Raw genomic sequence first — 20,074 nt, 5'->3', positions numbered from 1 at the left:
GTATCTCAGTAGGTGCAGAGCACCAGCTTTGCCTCCAGAAAGCCCCAAATTTAATCCCCAGCAGCAATGCAGTCATTTTGGACTCACAGCTGTCCGTGGAGGCGTGGGTCAATTCTGTGTCCAGAGCGGTTGTCTACCAGCTCCATCTGGTACGCAGGCTGAGACCCTACCTGCCCGCAGACTGTCTCACCAGAGTGGTGCATGGTCTGGTTATCTCCCGCTTGGACTACTGCAATGCACTCTATGTGGGGCTACCTTTGAAGGTGACCCAGAAACTGCAACAAATCCAGAATGCGGCAGCCAGACAGGTGACTGGGAGCGGCTGCCGAGACCACATAATACCAGTCTTGAAAGACCTACATTGGCTCCCAGTACGTTTCTGAGCACAATTCAAAGTGTTGGTGCTGACCTTTAAAAGCCCTAAATGGCCACGGCCCAGTATACCTGAAGGAGCGTCGTCCAGCCTGGACACTGAGGTCCAGCACTGAGGGCCTTCTGGTGGTTTCCTCCCGGCGAGAAGCAAAGTTACAGGGAACCAGACAGAGGGCCTTCTCGGTAGTGGAATGCCCTCCCATCAGATGTCAAGGAAATAAACATCTATCTGGCTTTTAGAAGACATCTGAAAGCAGCCCTGTTTAGGGAAGTTTTTAATGTTTAATGCTGTGTTGTGTTTTTAATATTCTGTTGGGAGCCACCCAGAGTGGCTGGGGAAACCCAGTCAGATGGGTAGGGTATAAGTAATTATTATTATTATTATTATTATTATTATTATTATTATTATTACCTCATCATCATCCTCTTTTAAAGCCATCCAAGTTGGTGGTGAGCACTGCCTCCTGCAGGAAGGAGTTCTGCAGTTTAACTCTGCCCTTCATAGAGGTCTTCCTTGAGAGGTTGTGGACTATCTTTCCTTGAAGGCTTTTAAGCAGAGGTTAGATGGCCATCTATCAGGGAAGTGGGGTATAAATAACAAAATGATGATGATGATGATTACAGTACAACAATAACCCTTTGCAACTCCACGAAGAGGGTTACTGGTCCAGATGGGCCTGATCCAGCCACAAGGCTCTCCTGACCTTGTGTTCTTCCCTTCCTTGCAGCAAACGTTTGAGGCCCACCCGGAGGAAGAAGCAAGCGTCACCCACATGATCAAGGCGGGCAGTGGCGTGTGGATGGCCTTCTCCTGTGGCTCCTCCGTCCGGCTCTTCCACACCGAAACGCTTGAGCATCTGCAGGAGATCAACATCGCCACGCGGACCACTTTTGCCCTGCCAGGTAGGCAGGGGACCACCAAGAGTGACAATAGCTCTGGATATTCCTGGCCTGGCAGCCAAAATTGGCACCACTGTGAGGCCATGCATGTCTGGGAGGGACAACTAAGTTTTATTCATTGAAATTACCAGAGGATCTCCTTGAATTTCAGTGGGTTCCTTCCTTCCTTCCTTCCTTCCTTCCTTCCTTCCTTCCTTCCTTCCTTCCTTCCTTCTTCGGTGATCCCTCATAGCCGAGTATGATTGTCTTCCATAAACATGGTTTTAACAGTAAGTCCGTAAGTGACCGTTGAGGCCAATTCTGGATCCACACATCCTTCCACAGTGGGGACATTGGTTTCCGGGTGGGAGTTGATCACGGCAAGGGTTTGCCAAGCATGCCTTCCTCCTAGCACGTTTCTCCCTTTCGTCCTGATTTCAAGCATCTTCAAAGCCCATGACACCTTCGGTAAAAGCTGTTCTCCAGTTGGAGCGCTTGCAGGCCAGTGTTTCCCAGTTGTCGGTGTTTATACTACATTTTTTTAAGGTTTGCCTTGAGAGAGTCTTTAAACCTTTTTTGTCGACCACCGGCATTATGCTTTCAATTTTTAAGTTTGGAATAGAGCAGTTGCTCTGGAGGATGATAATCAGGCATCCAAACAACATGACCAGTCCAACAAAGTTGATGTTGGAGATTTTACACTGAGTAGGACTAGCGTTAGACATAACCCAGAGAAGCCTTCTCCCAGCTGTTAGAGAATCACTGAGTTGTAGAGTTGGAAAGCACCCAGAGTCTATCTAGCCCAACCTTCTGTGATGCAGGAGTCACAGCTAGAGAATCACCGGCAAATGGCCAGCCAGCCTCTGTTCGAAAACCCCCAAGGAAGGAGAGTCCCCTACCTTGCAAGGGAGTCCATTCCACTGTCAAATGGCTCTTATCGTCATCAAGTTAGTTGGAATCTCTTTTCTTGAAATTCAAATCTGTTGGTTCACATCCTACCCACTAGAGCAGCAGAAAACAAGCTTGCTCTGTCTTCCGTGATATTTTGTTGTTGTTTAGTCATTTAGTCGTGTCCAAATCTTTTTGGCCCCATGGACCAGAGCACGCCAGGCACTCCTGTCTTCCACTGCCTCCCACAGTTTGGTCAAACTCATGCTGGTAGCTTCCAGAACACTGTCCAACCATCTCATCCTCTGTCATCTCCTTCTCCTTGTGCCCTCCATCTTTCCCAACATCAGGGTCTTTTCCAGGGAGTCTTCTCTTCTCATGAGGTGGCCAAAGTATTGGAGCCTCAGCTTCAGGATCTGTCCTTCCAGTAAGCACTCGGGGCTGATTTCCTTCAGAATGGAGAGGTTTGATCTTCTTGCAGTCCATGGGACTCTCAAGAGTCTCCTCCAGCACCATAATTCGAAAGCATCAATTCTTCGGCTATCAGCCTTCTCGATGGTCCAGCTCTCTCTTCCATACATCACTACTGGGAAAACCATAGCTTTAACTATACGGACCTTTGTCAGCAAGGTGATGTGTCTGATACAGCCCCCCACCAAGAAGACGGCAAACATTTGGTCCTTGGATGGATAGCTCAGCTGGTTAGAGCATGGTGCTGATAATGTCAAGGTTGCAGGTTCGTATGGGGCAGCTGCATATTCCTGCATCGCAGGGGGTTGGGCTAGATGACTGTCAGGGTCCCTTCAAACTCTGCACTTATACGATTCTATGGCAGGGCTAGATCAAATGGGCAGAATTGAAAGGAAAGGTGGATTTGCTGCTGAACATTAACAGTAAGAGCTGTTCGACAGTGGAACAGCCTCCCTCAGGACTCTCCTTCCTTGGAGGTTTTTCAGCAGAGGTTGGATGGCCACCTGTCATGGATGCTTTAGCTGAGATTCCTGCACTGTGGGGGGTTGGACTAGATGACCCTCGGGGTCCCATACAACTCTCTGATTCTATGATTACGAGAAGCATCTCTGCCATGGAAGCAGGTAGGCAGCAGAAGTGAGGACTTAGAGAAGGTGATCGGTTCTCCCTGGCTAGGATGTCATCAAGCAGGGAAACTTGGCTGCCATTTGGTGTGCATGAATGTCCAGCTCTGGACTTCCTGAACTGGGATTCATTGAATTGTAGAGTTGGAAGGGACCACCAAAGGTCTTCTAGTCCACCTCACCCGCAATGCAGGAATCACATCTCAAGAATGCATGGCGGAATGCTATCCCATCATTGTTTAAAAACCTCCACCTTCTGAGGTTAACTGTTCCACTGCTGTTGTTGTTGTTGGTTGTTTTTTTACTTTATTTTGACAAAGTAATAATAATAAATAAATAAGAATAAAATGTGCACCCCACCCCCGAGACCATTCCATTCTAACTATCCAACCTCCCAAATTTTCAACGCCTCTTGCGATGGTTTGATCCCTTTCTGTTTTAACAGTACAGTGGTACCTCGGGTTACAGATGCTTCAGGTTACAGACACTTCAGGTCACAGACTCCGCTAACCCAGAAAAAGTACCTCAGGTTAAGAACTTTGCTTCAGGTTGAGAACAGAAATCCCGTGGCGGTGGCGTGGTGGCAGCGGGAGGCCCCATTAGCTAAAGTGGTACCTCAGGTTAAGAACAGTTTCAGGTTCAGAACAAATTAAGTTCTTAACCCAAGGTAAAGGTAAAGGTACCCCTGCCCGTACGGGCCAGTCTTGAAAGACTCTAGGGTTGTGCACTCATCTCACTCTATAGGCCGGGAGCCAGCGCTGTCCGCAGACACTTCCGGGTCACGTGGCCAGCATGACAAGCTGCATCTGGCGAGCCAACACAGCACACGGAACGCCATTTACCTTCCCGCTGGTAAGCGGTCCCTATTTATCTACTTGCACCCGGGGGTGCTTTCGAACTGCTAGGTTGGCAGGCGCTGGGACGGAATGACGGGAGCGCACCCCGCCGCGGGGATTCGAACCGCCGACCATGCGATCGGCAAGTCCTAGGCGCTGAGGTTTTACCCACAGCACCACCCGCGTCCCACTGTACCACCCAAGGTACCACTGTACAAATTCTACAAACACCTTCCATATCTCCTCAAAATCCTTTCTCCTGCATGTTCCCCATCTTTCTTCCACTGTTGAACAGCTCTTGGAGAAGTGGGCTTGGACCTGATAGCTCCATCTCTCCTTCCATCTGCCAAGTCAACCCAACTGCCACCACAACCGCAACCACAAATTCTTTGTTAATTTTATTTCTGTTGCAGTCACCCTGCCCTGCGCCTTTCTCAGACCTCTCTCTCCCCTCCCCACTTTCTTCCATCTGCAAGATGGAGTAATTGTGCAATTAGGACTAAATGCATTAGCTGTTTAAAGTGTTTCATGGCTCTCTCCCTTTTTTAAAAAAAGCTTTTTTAAAAAAGACCTCCTTTTTTTAAAAAAAGAATCACTGCTTCTCTTCTCCTTCCCTTGGAGCGAGCGTTTTAATTTTGGTATTAATGCATATTTGAACTTAAGCTCTCTCATCCTTTTTAACTAGACAGGCCGTTAATAAAGTCTTTCTCGCAGAGAGGCCCCGGCCTTTTAAAAGCGGTAGATCTATTAGCCGGGACGGAGTCTGATGTTGCGGCATTAAGCCTCCGAGATAAAATATTTATTCTCCGTTAAGAGTCCCACCCGCCATCTCTTCCCCGAAGAGCAGGGGGCAGAAGCAGCCTTATCAGCATAGCTATGATCTGGGTGTGCCGCCTCTTGTAGCTCCCATTCATTACTCTTCAATTCTTCTTGCAAAAAGCTTGGAACTTACTGCCTTATGCTGAGTCAAACCGTTGGTCCATCGAGCCCAGTGTTGTCCACACAGACCGGCAGGCATCTCTCCAGGAGTTCAGACCAAGATCTTACCTAGTGATTGAAATGGAGGCCTTCTGCATGCTCTATCTCTGAGCTATAGTCTTTTCCTTAAAAACAAAGCGTTCTTCTAGTCCTCATAGTTCTGAAGGAGTCAGACCCTTAGTCCTTAGCTCAGTGTTGCCTTCACTGGCCGGCAGGGTTTAAGGCTGAGGCCTTGCCTACTCCTTCTGCATGCAGAGCAGAAGCTTTGCCTCTGAGCTACAGCCCTTCCAGTGTAATATGGAATCTGTGGCTCTCTGCCTTCCCTGTGCTTTATCCTTGCAAAACATCTACTGAGTTAGACTTGTGGCTCAAGGGTGCCTTAAGCAGAACCTGTCCTAGAAATGATGGCATCAGCCATTTAATCCAGGGCTGGGGGGACTTTTTTTTTAATACATTAGGACCACATTTCCTCCCAGATAATTTTCAAGGGCTGCATGCGAGGGCAGGGCTAGAAGGAAAAGTCGGCAAGGCAGTAGAGGCTAATTTTACCTTTGTAGAGCAGGCTTGCTTTTGTACAAAAACCTATCTCCGTCTTCCATGCAAGAGACATCATCAGACCTCAAGGATGTGTCCCACCCAGCAGGAAGATAAGGGAGGAAACAAAATCAGGGTGGTGAGAGGTTCTGGCCTGGTGAGCATTCTGAGGACCAGGGCAGAGAGGTTTTTGAGGGCTCCATCCAGCCCCCATCCCAGAGCTTCTTCACCCTTCTTTTAATCAATTCATTGGTCAGGTCAATTGATTCCTACCGAAACCCAATCACTTTACTGGCAACTCCCCATTTACGCAGGGGTATTTTAGGCCCTGCTAATTGATTGCGGGTGGCGCTGTGGGTTAAACCACAGAGCCTAGAACTTGCCGATCAGAAGGTCGGCGGTGAGCTCCCATTGTTCAGTCCCTGCTCCTGCCAACCTAGCAGTTCGAAAGCACGTCAAAGTGCAAGTAGATAAATAGGTACCACTCCGGTGGGAAGGTAAATGGCATTTTCATGCGCTGCTCTGGTTCGCCAGAAGTGGCTTAGTCATGCTGGCCACATGACCCGGAAGCTGTACACCGGCTCCCTCGTCCAATAAAGCAAGATGAGCGCCGCAACCCCAGAGTCGGTCACGACTGGACCTAATGGTCAGGGGTCCCTTTACCTTTAATTGATCGGGCATTACATTTTAGAAAGGTTTCAAGTATTATTATTTTTTTACAAGGTGACTTACGAAAGCTGGAGATGGCAGGGACCACGTTCAGAGTGTCTGGGGGGATGTTGCGGGTTGGGGTGGGGGCTTCTTCCGAGATGTGGTCACAGCAGGCTGCCGTCTAAAAGCAAAGCCTGCATTCGTCCCTCCCCCACAAGTCCTCGCTCTTTTCATATGCAAATATATGCAGGTTTAATCAGCAGAGATGTGCATTTAATCAACAACAGATTCCCTCAGTTGGATGCCTGGCCCGACTTAAGAAATCACTATATGAAATTGGTGTCCTTTCACGGCAACCCTTGTGAGAGAGACCACCTCGTCTGTTGAGTGGGATGGCCGGCCTCACCCTGGCTGAGTGTTGGTGGGTTTTGGAGACAGGGTCCTCCTTCTAGTTAAAAAACGGAATTTGCTCTCACAAGAGGCCGCAACAGCCACCCACTTAGAGGACATTGAAAGAGGATGGAAATTCTAGAGTTGGGAGATCACGCCCAGCAATGTAGGAATCAACGCTAAAGAATCCCCGACAGACAGACATCCAACCTCTGCTTAAAAACATCCGGGGAAGGAGAGTTCACCACCTTTTGATAGCCACCTCTGTTGAACAGCTCTTATTGTCCTGATGTTCATTCAAAATCTCCTTTTTGGGAGCCATTGTTTCGGTTCCTAGCCTCCAGAGCAGAAGAAAACAAGCTCGCTCCATCCTCCATGGGAGAGCCCTTCAGGTATTTTAAGGTGGCTATCATATCGCAGTGAGAGGTTTTACTTTCTTGGGCTCCATGATCACTGCAGATGGTGACAGCATCCACGAAATTAAAAGACGCCTGCTTCTTGGGAGAAAAGTGATGACAAACCTAGACAGCATCTTAAAAAGCAGAGACATCACCTTGCCGACAAAGGTCCGTATAGTTAAAGCTATGGTTTTCCCAGTAGTGATGTATGGAAGTGAGAGCTGGACCATAAAGAAGGCTGATCGCCAAAGAATTGATGCTTTTGAATTATGGTGCTGGAGGAGACTTGAGAGTCCCATGGACTGCAAGAAGATCAAACCTATCCATTCTGAAAGAAATCAGCCCTGAGTGCTCACTGGGAGGACAGATCGTGAAGCTGAGACTCCAATACTTTGGGCACCTCATGAGAAGAGAAGACTCCCTGGAAAAGACCCTGATGTTGGGAAAGATGGAGGGCACAAGGAGAAGGGGATGACAGAGGACGAGATGAGTGGACAGTGTTCTCGAAGCTACTAACATGAGTTTGACCAACCTGCGGGAGGCAGTGGAAGACAGGAGTGTCTGGTGTGCTCTTGTCCATGGGGTCACGAAGAGTCGGGCATGACTAAATGACTAAACAACAACAACAATCATAACTCCTCTCAGTGTCCTCTTTTCCAGGCTAAACATACCCAGCGCCTTCAACTGCTCCTCATATGGCTTGGTTTCCAGACCCTTGATAATCTCAGTCACCCTCCTCTGCACATATTCCATCTCGTCAACATCCTCATTCAATTGTGTTGCCCAGAACTGAACACAGCACTCTAGATGTTCTCCGACCAAGGCTAATCACACCCAACTTCCACATCCGTTCATCCAAAGGCTTGATTTCCAGACCTGTCATCCTCTTGGTCGCCCTCCTCTGCACATATTCAACAAATTCATGGAAGAAGACCAGGCTCTCAATGGCTACTATCCAGCACTGCTATTTTCTCCCTCCACTGATGGAGGCCACTTGCTGTGAATTACAGGAAGGGAGAAGTTGTCCCACCCAGGTCTTGCATTTGGCCTTTCCACTAAGGGCATCTGCAAGAACAGGAAGCTGGGCTAGATATTTTAAACCAGAGGGGAGCTAACCTGTAGCTCTCTAGATGTTGTTGGACCCCAGTGCCCACTGTTCTTTACCATCATCCAGCAACATCTGGAGGGCCCCAGGTTCCTCATCCCTGAACCGGACCATCAATTTCCTTTACTTCCCCTCCAGCTACTTCCATCACAATGTTTTACACCCCTGCTTTCAAAGAAGGCAGGGTTCTGATGGAGGCAGCTAGGGAGGCAGGGAAGGTGAGTGATAGTCTGGGATGGGGAAAGCCATGGACATTTTTGGACCTTTCATCTACCTGATCAAGGTTGGGGATAATGACCACCTATGCTCCTCACCCCTGTTCTGTGGTCTTGGATCAAATGAGTTTTGCAGTGGGTGGGTGTCGTGTGCACTTTTATTATAAAATTTGCAAACATATATCCGTTGTTAAGCTATTATAATGAATCCCATCCACGATCTTCAATTTCAAGTAGAAGTGTTTGATTTTTTGGCTTCTGGGGGGGAAAATAAAACCTTTCTAATAAACAATGAAAGGTCACCGGTTCTCATTAAAACAGGTTCTGCTTTCTGGCGCGAGACAATTTAGCTAAAATAAGCAGATTCACATGTGCCTCTGTGTTTCCCCCCATTTTCCTTTTGCGGATCTTTCGCTGCCCCCCCCCCAAAATCATATCATTCCCTCGCTCCACTAATTGCATTAAGATAGCAGTTCTTGATAATTCCTAATTAAATTCATTGTATGAATCAATGAAATAAAACACCGTTAAGACCCAAACATACAACCGTCTCGGCGATTCTGAGAATAGAATTTGTGCCGTTAGACCAATATTGCCGAATTAATTGTTCCGGCCCGCCTTTATTTATTTGCTTTATGAATGCCTTCCCGTGAAATGTCCCAAAGTGATTAGCCATAAAACAGCAGCCATAAAAACAGATATAAATACCATTTCCAGTCCAACACGAAGAAAACCTAGGCTAGAAATCTCCACTTAAAAGGTTTGCTGATGGAAGAATACTGCTTTCTGCCTTCCTAGTTATTCAGGAATCCTCCTTGGGTGGGGATCTGCTGTTTGGTGATGAGGCAGAGATAGACCAGTTTGATCCTCATCTATATTTCCCTTTTATTACGGGTGGGGAGGAATTAAATTTGGCTTGCGTTTATGGGTGAACCTACCAGCCGATGTTAGAATTCCTGCTCCGCGATTGCAGTCATGGTTGTGAAACTGTCATTGCACCGAAGACCACTTGGTGCCTTCAATATACAGTTTCATGTGAATGCTGAACCTCTTCCTGCCCAGCTTTTGACAGTCAAGGTGTATATTTATAGCACTCACCTTATTTCTGTGATTGTAAGTTGTTTTAAATTGATTTTGGCACCGTGCTGCAATGTTGCATTTTAATGTCGCAACCTGTCCTGGGAACTTAGGGCGAAGGGCAAGTGATTAGAAATATTATTATATATTATCATGTCCCATTATCATTTTCTGAAACAATACGTTGTGGAAGAAAATCAAACCCTACAATTAGGGTAAAGGTCTGTCTATTAAGACAAAGCAATTGCATTGCAGAAGACCTGCCCCCCCCCAATCAGCTAGACTCTCTTCTGAACTAATCAATAGGCTTTTCTGCTTATTGATGGAGCTAACAGCTTTTTATATGGATGACAGAAGTCGTCGCAACCCGGTTATTAAGAAACTAGCCTTACAGGAGAAACACAGGGAAAAAACAGCATTGCTGAAATCAAACGTTGCATCCTTCCTCCAGTCTTTCATCTTCTCTCCCACTTTCCGGCCAACTTTTTCCTTATGCTCTAAGAGAGACGTGGCCTTATGAATTTAAGATCTGAACAGGCTCAAGTCCATTACAGGCTTAGGGCTCCGCAGACCCCAGAGCCAGACATGGAGCTTGTGGATTGTGAACCTGATCAAATTTGCAGATGGCACCAAACTGGGAGGTGTGGCTAACACCCCAGAGGACAGGATCACACTTCAAAACGACCTTGACAGATTAGAGAACTGGGCCAAAACAAACAAGATGAATTTTAACAGGGAGAAATGTAAAGTATTGCACTTGGGCAAAAAAAAAAATGAGAGGCACAAATACAAGATGAGTGACACCTGGCTTGAGAGCAGTACATGTGAAAGGATCTAGGAGTCTTGGTTGACCACAAACTTGACATGAGCCAACAGTGTGACGTGGCAGCTAAAAAAGCCAATGCAATTCTGGGCTGCATCAATAGGAGTATAGCATCTAGATCAAGGGAAGTAATAGTGCCACTGTATTCTGCTCTGGTCAGACCTCACCTGGAGTACTGTGTCCAGTTCTGGGCACCACAGTTCAAGAAGGACACTGACAAACTGGAACGTGTCCAGAGGAGGGCAACCAAAATGGTCAAAGGCCTGGAAACGATGCCTTATGAGGAACGGCTAAGGGAGCTGGGCATGTTTAGCCTGGAGAAGAGGAGGTTAAGGGGTGATATGATAGCCATGTTCAAATATATAAAAGGATGTCACATAGAGGAGGGAGAAAGGTTGTTTTCTGCTGCTCCAGAGAAGCGGACACGGAGCAATGGATCCAAACTACAAGAAAGAAGATTCCACCTAAACATTAGGAAGAACTTCCTGACAGTAAGAGCTGTTTGACAGTGGAATTTGCTGCCAAGGAGTGTGGTGGAATGTCGTTCTTTGGAGGTCTTTAAGCAGACATATGTCAGGAGTGCTCTGGTGGTGTTTCCTGCTTGGCAGGGGGGTTGGACTCGATGGCCCTTGTGGTCTCTTCCAACTCTATGATTCTGTGATTCTATGAAATGCAGGGATCCTTCGAGATCTGCTCTCCTTCGAATTTTGCAGTGAAGTTCTCCCGCCAAGTCACAGGTTCAGAAGTGCATACACTACAGGGGTGCAAAATGTACATGTGTGTTAGTGACATACACAAAAAGGCAAGTTCTGTTAGGGGAAATCACTTTGTAAAAGATAATAATAAGGAGAGTGTATCTTAGGCAAAATTGCAAATGGTTAGGCGAAATTTGCTCTAAAAGCTCATGAATTTTCTTGAGGGCTCTCTCTGTTTGTGTATAATATCTCAAACTGACATGCAACTGGGGAGAACTGAGTTAAAGATTTGAAAAAGGGGAAACAGAAATTGACCGAGGAGCTGGAATAGTTTTAATTTTGGCACAGAATTTTTTTTTATTTTCACAAATTTTCAATCTATGTTTTTCTCGATATTTTGACTTCCCAGCCTTTCCTCCATGATGTTTCTACCCCCCCCCAATATATGTGGCTTTATATAACATATTTTTATCAAATACAATGATCCTTTATTTCGCTTTCTGTTTTTGTTCGGCTGCTGTAATTCAAACTGTGCCCCATGTTTTCATTTGAAAATAAGATCGAGGAACCCAGAACACTGACAGATTTTCCCATCCCTGCCGGGGGATGGGCTACTGGATGTGTTGCTGAATAGGAACCACCCCCTCTAACTCTTAACTTACGAACTCCCTCTCTTGTTCGATTGCTTCTCCGCTTCAGCTGTTGGGTGGGATCCATGCCTGACCTCCCTCCCGTTCATCGTTGATGCTGTTGCTAACCAGAGAGACAGGAGAGCTAATCTGTCTTGACACTCAAAACATGTTAATTTGCAGCAGTGGGTTAACCAATTGATTGTCCCCTTGGAGTGGAAAGCAATGCAGGGCTCATCTCCTTTGGCAAGGAAGGGGCACCCATGCCATAGGTAAGGTAAAGGGACCCCTGATCATTAGTGGCTGACTCTGGGGTTGTGGCGCTCATCTCACTTTATTGGCCGAGGGAGCCGGCATACAGCTTCCAGGTCATGTGGCCAGCATGACTAAGCCGCTTCTGGTGAACCAGAGCAGCGCACGGAAATGCCATTTACCTTCCCGCTGGAGCAGTACCTATTTATCTACTTGCACTTAGGGGTGATTTCGAACTGCTAGGTTGGCAGGAGCACGGACCGAGCAACAGGAGCTCACCCCATTGCGGGGATTCGAACCACCGACCTTCTGATCGGCAAGTCCTAGGCTCTGTGGTTTAACCCACAGCGCCACCCACGTCCCAATAATATTCCCCTTGTGGAAGTATAATTCCCAGAGATCCCCGAGAAGAGATGTTGACTGTTCATCTACTCTAGGAATTGTAGCCCTGGGAGGTCGTCGTCGTCGTCGTCGTCTTCTTCTTCTTCTTCTTCTTCTTCTTCTTCTTCTTCTTCTTCTTCTTCTTCTTCCTCCTCCTCCTCCTCCTCCTCCTCCTCCTCCTCCTCTTCCTCTTCCTCTTTTTTATTTATGCTTTTCAGATTTATACATTTCACTAATTTTAAAATCATTTTAACATTTCAAACTTCGACTTCCTTCCCCCTCTTTCTGTGGTTTAAATTAAATTTATTTTTAATATCTTCTGCATATCCAAATTAACTTAATTTGCTCATTTATTTATCTGCTTCATACTCATAAAACCACAGTAATCCTGCCAACGTTCTTATCTGTTTACAATTTATCTGTAAATACTCAATAAACCATTTCCATTTTTTAAAATAAGAAGTTTGTTATCTTGATTTCTTATTCTTCCAATAAGTTTCACCATTTCTGCATATCCCATAAGTTTTTGTATCCATTCTTCCTTTACTGGGACTTCTGCTTCTTTCCGTTTTGGGGCGAGTAACATTCTTGCCGCTGTAGTCGCATATGTGAATAAGTTTCTAAACAGTTTAAAGGGGGCTTCTAACAGATCTCAGCTCATAGTAATGAGATTAATTTATGTCGGGATATTTTGGTTGACTTGCCATTGGGGGAAGGGCTCAGCAGTAGATCACCTGTTTGGCATTCAGAAGGTCCTAGGCTCAGTCCCCGGCATCATCTACAGGTAGGGCTGACTTCTGCCAGTCTGTGATGACAACATTGAATTTGATGTACAATTCGCTTTCTTGTTCCTGTCTCCTGTTGCTTCATTCTGCTTGCTGGCAGATGTCCCCTATGGCTATAGAAGTCCCAGGATGAATGGTTTGGGGTAGTTTGTGGCTAATCTACCTTTACAGGCCAAAAATGGGTCACAGCTTCTGCTCCTCCAGTTAATCTGCCCTTCCCTTTCTTCCCACAGGCCAGAAGAATGTCCGCGTCACCAGCCTTCTGATTTGCCAGGGCCTCCTCTGGGTTGGCACCGACCAAGGCATCTTGGTCCTTTTGCCTGTGCCCAGGTTGGAGGGGATCCCCAAGATCACAGGTGAGTTTCCTTCTGTTGCAGCAAGCATGGGGAACACCTGTGGTCTTCCAGATGTGGCAGGGCTCAGAATCCCACCTGCCCCTGCCAGGATAATGGGAACTGGAGTCCAATCCCAGAGCCACTGGTCCTCCATGCCTGCATTAGAATAAGTCAGAGTTGTGATAGTAATAGTAATAGTAATTTATTAATTGTACCCCGCCCATCTGGCTGGGTTTCCCCAGCCACTCTGGGCGGCTTCCAACAAAGATTAAAAATACATTAAAATGTCACACATTAAAAAATTCCCTAAACAGGGCTGCTTTCAGATGTCTTCTAAATGTCAGGTAGTTGTTTATCTCTTTGACATCTGATGGGAGGGCATTCCACAGGGCAGGCGCCACTACCAAGAAGGCCCTCTGCCTGATTCCCTGTAGCTTAGCTTCACGCAGTGAGGGAACTGCCAGAAGGCCCTTGGAGCTGGACCTCAGTGTCCTCGCAGAATGATGGGGGTGGAGACGCTCCTTCAGGTATACAGGACCGAGGCCGTTTAGGGCTTTAAAGGTCAGCACCAACACTTTGAATTGTGCTCGGAAATGTACTGGGAGCCAATGTAGGTCTTTCAGGACCGGTGTTACCGTATTTTTCGCTCTATAACACGCACCTGACCATAACACGCACATCGTTTTTAGAGGAGGAAAACAAGGGAAAAAACATTCTGAATGAAACAGTGGATGTATCATTTTTGGGCTTCATGCTGTGGCCACAGACATGTGATCTGATGGTGAATTTGGGGTGACCCAATGCCAAAATCCTGAGAATTCCTGTGGATCCATGCTTTGTAACCACGTTTTTGCACCATTGCAGCCCCAGGCAACAGTGGGTGCGTGATTTTTTTGGTGCAGGCTGTAGCCATGGACATGCTATGTGATTTGATGGTGAATTTGGGGTGACCCAATGCAAGATTTGGGGTGACCCAATGCAAGATCCTGAGAATCCCTGTGGATCCATGCTTTGTAACCACGTTTTTGCACCATTGCAGCCCCAGGCAACAGTGGGTGCGTGATTTTTTTGGTGCAGGCTGTAGCCATGGACATGCTATGTGATCTGATGGTGAATTTGGGGTGACCCAATGCAAAGATCCTGAGAATCCCTGTGGATCCATGCTTTGTAACCACGTTTTTGCACCATTGCAGCCCCAGGCAACAGTGGGTGCGTGATTTTTTTGGTGCAGGCTGTAGCCATGGACATGCTATGTGATCTGATGGTGAATTTGGGGTGACCCAATGCAAAGATCCTGAGGATCCATGTGGATCCATGCTTTGTAACCACATTTTTGCACCATTGCAGCCCCAGGCAACAGTGGGTGCGTGATTTTGGGGGGGGGGCAGGCTGTAGCCATGGACATGCTATGTGATCTGATGGTGAATTTGGGGTGACCCAATGCAAAGATCCTGAGGATCCATGTGGATCTATGCTTTGTAACCACATTTTAAGTGGGGAGCGAAGGAAAAACAAAGAAGGGACATGAGAGGGGTGTGCAGAGAAGCAGCTGGCTAAGAATGCAGGAGAGGGATTTAACTGGTTGGAGGAAAGAAAGGCAAAAGTTTCCCCCCACCCAAGCCAGCCATCTCTCTCTCTCTCTCTCTCTCTCTCTCTCTCTCTCTCTCTCTCTCTCTCCCCCTCCCTCTCTCTCTCTCCCTCCCTCCTCCTCTCTCTTTCCCTCCCCCCTCTCTCTCTCCCTCCCCCTCCCTCCCCCTCTCTCTTTCCCTCCCCCCTCTCTCTCTCCCTCCCCCTCCCTCCCCCCCTCTCTCTCCCTTCCCCTCTCTCTCTCCCTCAGCAGCACCGGAGCTTGCCTGGAGGGGAGGGGCTTTCCCTGCTCTTTGTTCCGTTTCAGCAAACACAGCAACGAAACAGAGGAGGGTGGGCAGTAAGACCCTGAGGCAGAATGCAGGAAAGCAGCCGCTTCCTCTTTTCAGTTTTCTCTTCTCCGTGAAGCGCTGCGATTTGATTTTTGGCTGATTTTTCGCCTCCAGGGACCACACATTCGCTCTATAACACGCACAGACATTTCCCCTTCCTTTTTAGGAGAAAAAATCTGCGTGTTATAGAGGGAAAAATACGGTATATTGTCTTGGCAGCCGCCCCCAGTCACCAGTCTAGCAGTCTCCTTCAAAGGTAGCCCCACATAGAGCGCATTGCAGTAGTCCAAGCGGGAGATAACTAGAGCATGCACCACTCTGGCGAGACAGTCCGCGGGCAGGTAGGGTCTCAGCCTGCGTACCAGATGGAGCTGGTAGACAGCTGCCCTGGATACAGATAGGGGTAGCTAGGGGGCAGCAAAGGCAAGTGATGGTCAGAGGGTGAAGGAGGTTGCAGCAGTGAGGGACCTGCATCTCTCAAGGTGCTGTTAAACTCTGGCTCCCAGCTGCCCCAGACAGCAAGGCAAACAAGCCCCAGAGTCTACCACCTTCCATTAATTTAAATGGATCTACACTAAGTAGGACTTAGATGGCTACCATCCCATCATTTTATTGCACAGATTTTTTTGTGGGGGGGAGGAGTGTCTTCATGTGGCCAAGTCACACGACACATGTTGTTGGAGGGGAAGCGGACATTAGATTTTTGCTTTCGGAGCTGGGTTGGGAGAATTGCATTTGCTTCATCTTATTTATTCATTTGTTGCATTTCTATAATCCCACATTTTCCTTCCAAGGAGCTCAAGGTAGCTCTTCTCCCCCTCCTCCTTTTATCCCCAAAAACACCTTGTGAGGTAGGCTAGCCTGGGAGATGTAGGGGTTGGCCCAAGGTCACCCAGTGAACTTCATGGCTGAGTGAGGGGCAGATTTGAACCCTGGTCTGTCCCAGGTCCTAGCCCAGTGTTTCCCAAACTTTGGGTCTCCAGATGTTTTTAGACTACAACTCCCATTACCCCTAGCTAGCAGGTCAGGGATGATGGGAATTGTAGTCCAAAAACAACAACTGGAAACCTAAGTTTGGGAAGCACTGTCCCAGTCTGATGAGATCCAGTGTGGTGTAGTGCTTAAGAGTGGTAGACTCATAATCTGGTGAACCAGGTTTGCGTCTCCGCTCCTCCACATGCAGCTGCTGGGTGACCTTGGGCCAGTCACACTTCTCTGAAGTCTCTCAGCCCCACTAACCTCACAGAGTGTTTGTTGTGGGGGAAGAAGGGAAAGGAGAATGTTAGCCACTTTGAGACTCCTTAAAGGTAAAGAGACCCCTGACCATTAGGTCCAGTCGTGACCAACTCTGGGGTTGCAGTGCTCATCTCGCTTTATTGGCCGAGGGAGCCGGTGTACAGCTTCCAGGCCATGTGGCCAGCTTGACTAAGCCACTTCTGGCGAACCAGAGCAGCGCACAGAAACGCCGTTTACCTTCCCGCCGGAGTGGTACCTATTTATCTACTTGCACTTTGACGTGCTTTCGAACTGCTAGGTTGGCAGGAGCAGGGACCGAGCAACGGGAGCTCACCCCGTTGTGGGGTTTAACTCCTTAGGATAGAGATAAAGTGGGATATCAAATCCAAACTCTTCTTCTTCTTCTCTAACCACTGCACCACTACTGCCCTTCCTAAAACAAATTTCTGCTATCTATGAAGCTGGTTTCTGTGTTCCTAAAAGGGCTCATGCGTTTCTCTCTCCACTGCTCAGGGAAAGGTATGGTGTCCCTTAACGGCCACTGTGGCCCGGTGGAATTCCTGGCTGTCGCCCTCAGCACCCTGGCCCCGGACATTCTCAAGAGCGACAAGGAGGATGACCCCTCTGCGGATCCCGTATCTGCCAAGGACGAAAAGCCAGACAGCAAACCAGCAGATATGGGTTCCCAGAACAGCCCTCAGATGAGGGAGCTCCGGAAAAAGGGCATTCTCCTGCAGTACCGCCTCCGTTCCACCTCTCACCTCCCCGGGCAGCTGCTCTCGATGCGAGAGGCGCCCTCCACCGGGAATGCCCCGGAGCACACCGAGGAGGACGGTTCCGTCTACGAGATGGCCGATGACCCAGACATTTGGGTCCACAACCGGCCGTGCGCCCGCGATGCTCACCGCAAGGAGATCTCCTCCCTGGCTGTGGTTTCTGGCGGGAGAGGCTACCGGAACTTCAACTCCAATGGCAAGCCGCCAGCCAGCAGTGAGACAGACAGTACCTTGTTGATATGGCAGGTCCCACTGATGCTATAACCCCGGCCCCCTCTTATTGGCTGGCCGGCCACCCCTCCCACAATGCCTTGCTTTGGGACACCTTGCAACGGTGTGTTGGGCTCGCCAAAGGTGGTGGCTGCATTCCCCCCATCCCCATGGACTCTCCCCCCTCCTCCTTAAATGTTTTGGGGGAAAAACATCTTGCCTAAAAGAGGCTTCAAATTCCTTCTCTACTTTCCCCCCCCTCTCTCTATCGCGATTGGAACACGCTTCAAGCCTCCCTGTTTGTTTGGAACACACACAAACGGTATGATCGCATCTCACATGGGAGTTTGCTTCTGAGATTTCTGCATAGACACAAAAACCGTATGTTCAAGCTGCCCCAGCTTTCTGAGTCCTTCCCTAGCCAGAGCGCCGAGTGGGCTGGCTGTTGCAAGACCTCGCAGGGTCATCTGAGTTCTTGCGGGATCTCACTCAAGTATCCCCAGGTTTCCGGAGCTGGTGTGCCAAGAAGGCCTTGCCTCCCCAAGGAAGGCAGAGAGCTTAAAAACTCTTTTTTGCATTGGGGAACCCAAGCAGACCTGGAGCAAAAAGAGCTTTCAAGGTCTCTGCCTTGCTTGGGGAAACCCTGGCAAAATGGTGCACCAGTTCTGGGGCGCTCTTGTGAGATCTTTCAGGGACTGTGCGACTTCTTGGGAGAGCTTTCCTTCACTTCTGGAGACGGCACCCTGAGAGGGCCTTGAGCAGTGCAGAAGGAGCTTTTAAATTCTCTGCCTTGCCTGTATTTATCTTGTGGGATTTCAGCCAACTGGACTTCAGTGATTGAAATTGTGCAAGTTAAATATGTTTGAGGTGCGATCGCACTGTACGAAATAGAGAGATTTTGTTTTTTTTTTTGCAGTTCAAGGGGTTGTGTATTCTGACTCGGAGCACACCCACTGAAAGGAATGACGTTCATTTCAGCGGATCTACTCTGAGTCGGAGACAACTCCGGACCTCTTATGCGCAGCCGTTCCCCATACTTACAAAACGAGCTTGCGGTTTTAAAAAAGAACTTTCCAGATGGCATAGGACTTGGCACCCTCCTTGCGGGCTTTGGAGGCGGGCCAAAATTCCCCCCACTCCCCCCACTGAATCCTCTTCTCTCCCCCCCCCCAATAGCGGCATGAGGGTTTGTGTATCCATGTGTGAATATATATATGTAATATTAAAAACCATGTACATTATTATGTTGTATAAATAAAATCTGTATATAGCGTGGGGGCATCTCGGGATGCCGGAATAAAGGTGTTTGGAAAAATGAGACATCAACTGCACTGGAAGCTTTGACATCTCCTTGACAGCTGGTGTGTCTGTTCCTACCGGGCTCGGATTAGAATCCCGCCAGCTAAGCAAAGTGTTTTGTCGTACGATGAGATGCGGAGACATTTCTCAAGCAACGCTGGAGGTGCCCAGTGGCTGGGTGCCCCATGGGAGAAGAGATGAGCTGGAAACTCAATTTTGTGGGGTGCCTATGATGGCCCAAGCTTACCTGACCTCACAGGTGGCAAACCTTGCCCCTCTCTCCGGGTGGTCCAGCTTTTCATTCCAAGTGGGCCGCAACAGTACTTCGACACAAAACCCATGGGCCGCACGCTGCCTTGTGATGTGGGGCATGTGGAAGGGATGCCAAAATTTGAGGACAACCCCCCCCAGCAATTGCACTGCCTTTCCAATGCCCAGCGCCTCGCTTACCCAACTTTGTGAAGGCGAGGGAGTTAAGGGTAATAACTGCAAGTGGTGGCAGAAGTTAAGGGCAGTGAAGGCAAGTGATGGAGGAAGTTAGGGGAAGTGAAGGCAAATGATGGAGGAAGTTAAGGGCAGTAAAGGCAGGTAGTGGAGGAAATTAAGGGCAATGAAGGCAAGTGATGGAGGAAGTTAAGGGCAGTAAAGGCAGGTAGTGGAGGAAATTAAGGGCAATGAAGGCAAGTGATGGAGGAAGTTAAGGGCAGTAAAGGGAAGTGATGGTCCAGTTCAGGGACTGAAAAGCTGTGGCTCCCAGCAGCCCCAGCAGCACAGCTTATGGTCCAGAATTATCAGAAATTTAGTCTAGCGACATCTGTGGAGCTACAGGGCAGCTGCCCCTGATCTCCCTCCCCCCCCCAAAAAAAGACAGGGAGCACAAAGAGGATATGGAGGGCTGCCAGCAGTCATCTTTACTGTCGTTGTTTGTGTCCTCTGGGACGGACGTCATATGTGTGCGTCTGGAGCTTCTCAGTGTGAAAAACAGCCGGGGAAATCGTGTTTTAAGAGCTGCGGTGTAAAGCTCCCTGGATTTCTTGTGGGAGTTTCAGTGTGCATCTGTAGATGTTTACTCAGAAGTAAGCCCCACTGAGCCGACTCCCTCAGAGGTGTGTTTGGAATTGCAACCGCAATGCATAAAATCTGCATAAATTTGTACAGGTGGTGGGGAAATGAGCCATTTTTTAAGAAGAGAGGAGGCCTTGCTTTCTTTGCTGCAGGTAAAACAGGTGTCCTTTGGGGGGTATGTAGTTCTTTCTTCTCTTGCACACAGGAGGGGAGCTTTCCTTCTGAAGCTGGCTTTTGCACATGGCTAGCTTT

The 20,074-nt window shown here is 48.2% G+C and overlaps 1 protein-coding gene across 21 annotated transcripts in view; it reads left to right on the top strand.

The window, feature by feature from the left end:
* The window catches only part of ARHGEF10L (Rho guanine nucleotide exchange factor 10 like), a 153,462-nt gene extending 134,689 nt beyond the window's left edge, over positions 1-18,773 (top strand). For all 21 annotated transcript variants that reach the window (XM_083750136.1, XM_083750130.1, XM_083750137.1 and 18 more), the window contains 3 exons: positions 1,101-1,275; positions 13,216-13,338; positions 16,986-18,773. In XM_083750136.1, the coding sequence (XP_083606262.1) occupies positions 1,101-1,275; positions 13,216-13,338; positions 16,986-17,512 (825 nt within the window). In that variant the 3' untranslated portion in view covers positions 17,513-18,773. The remainder of the gene's footprint in view (positions 1-1,100; positions 1,276-13,215; positions 13,339-16,985) is intronic.
* Positions 18,774-20,074: the final 1,301 nt, after the last annotated feature.

The sequence above is a fragment of the Podarcis gaigeae genome, assembly GCF_964106915.1.
Source record: "Podarcis gaigeae genome assembly, chromosome: 8".
Lineage (NCBI taxonomy): Eukaryota > Metazoa > Chordata > Lepidosauria > Squamata > Lacertidae > Podarcis > Podarcis gaigeae.
This window is presented reverse-complemented; position numbering and strand designations above follow the sequence as displayed.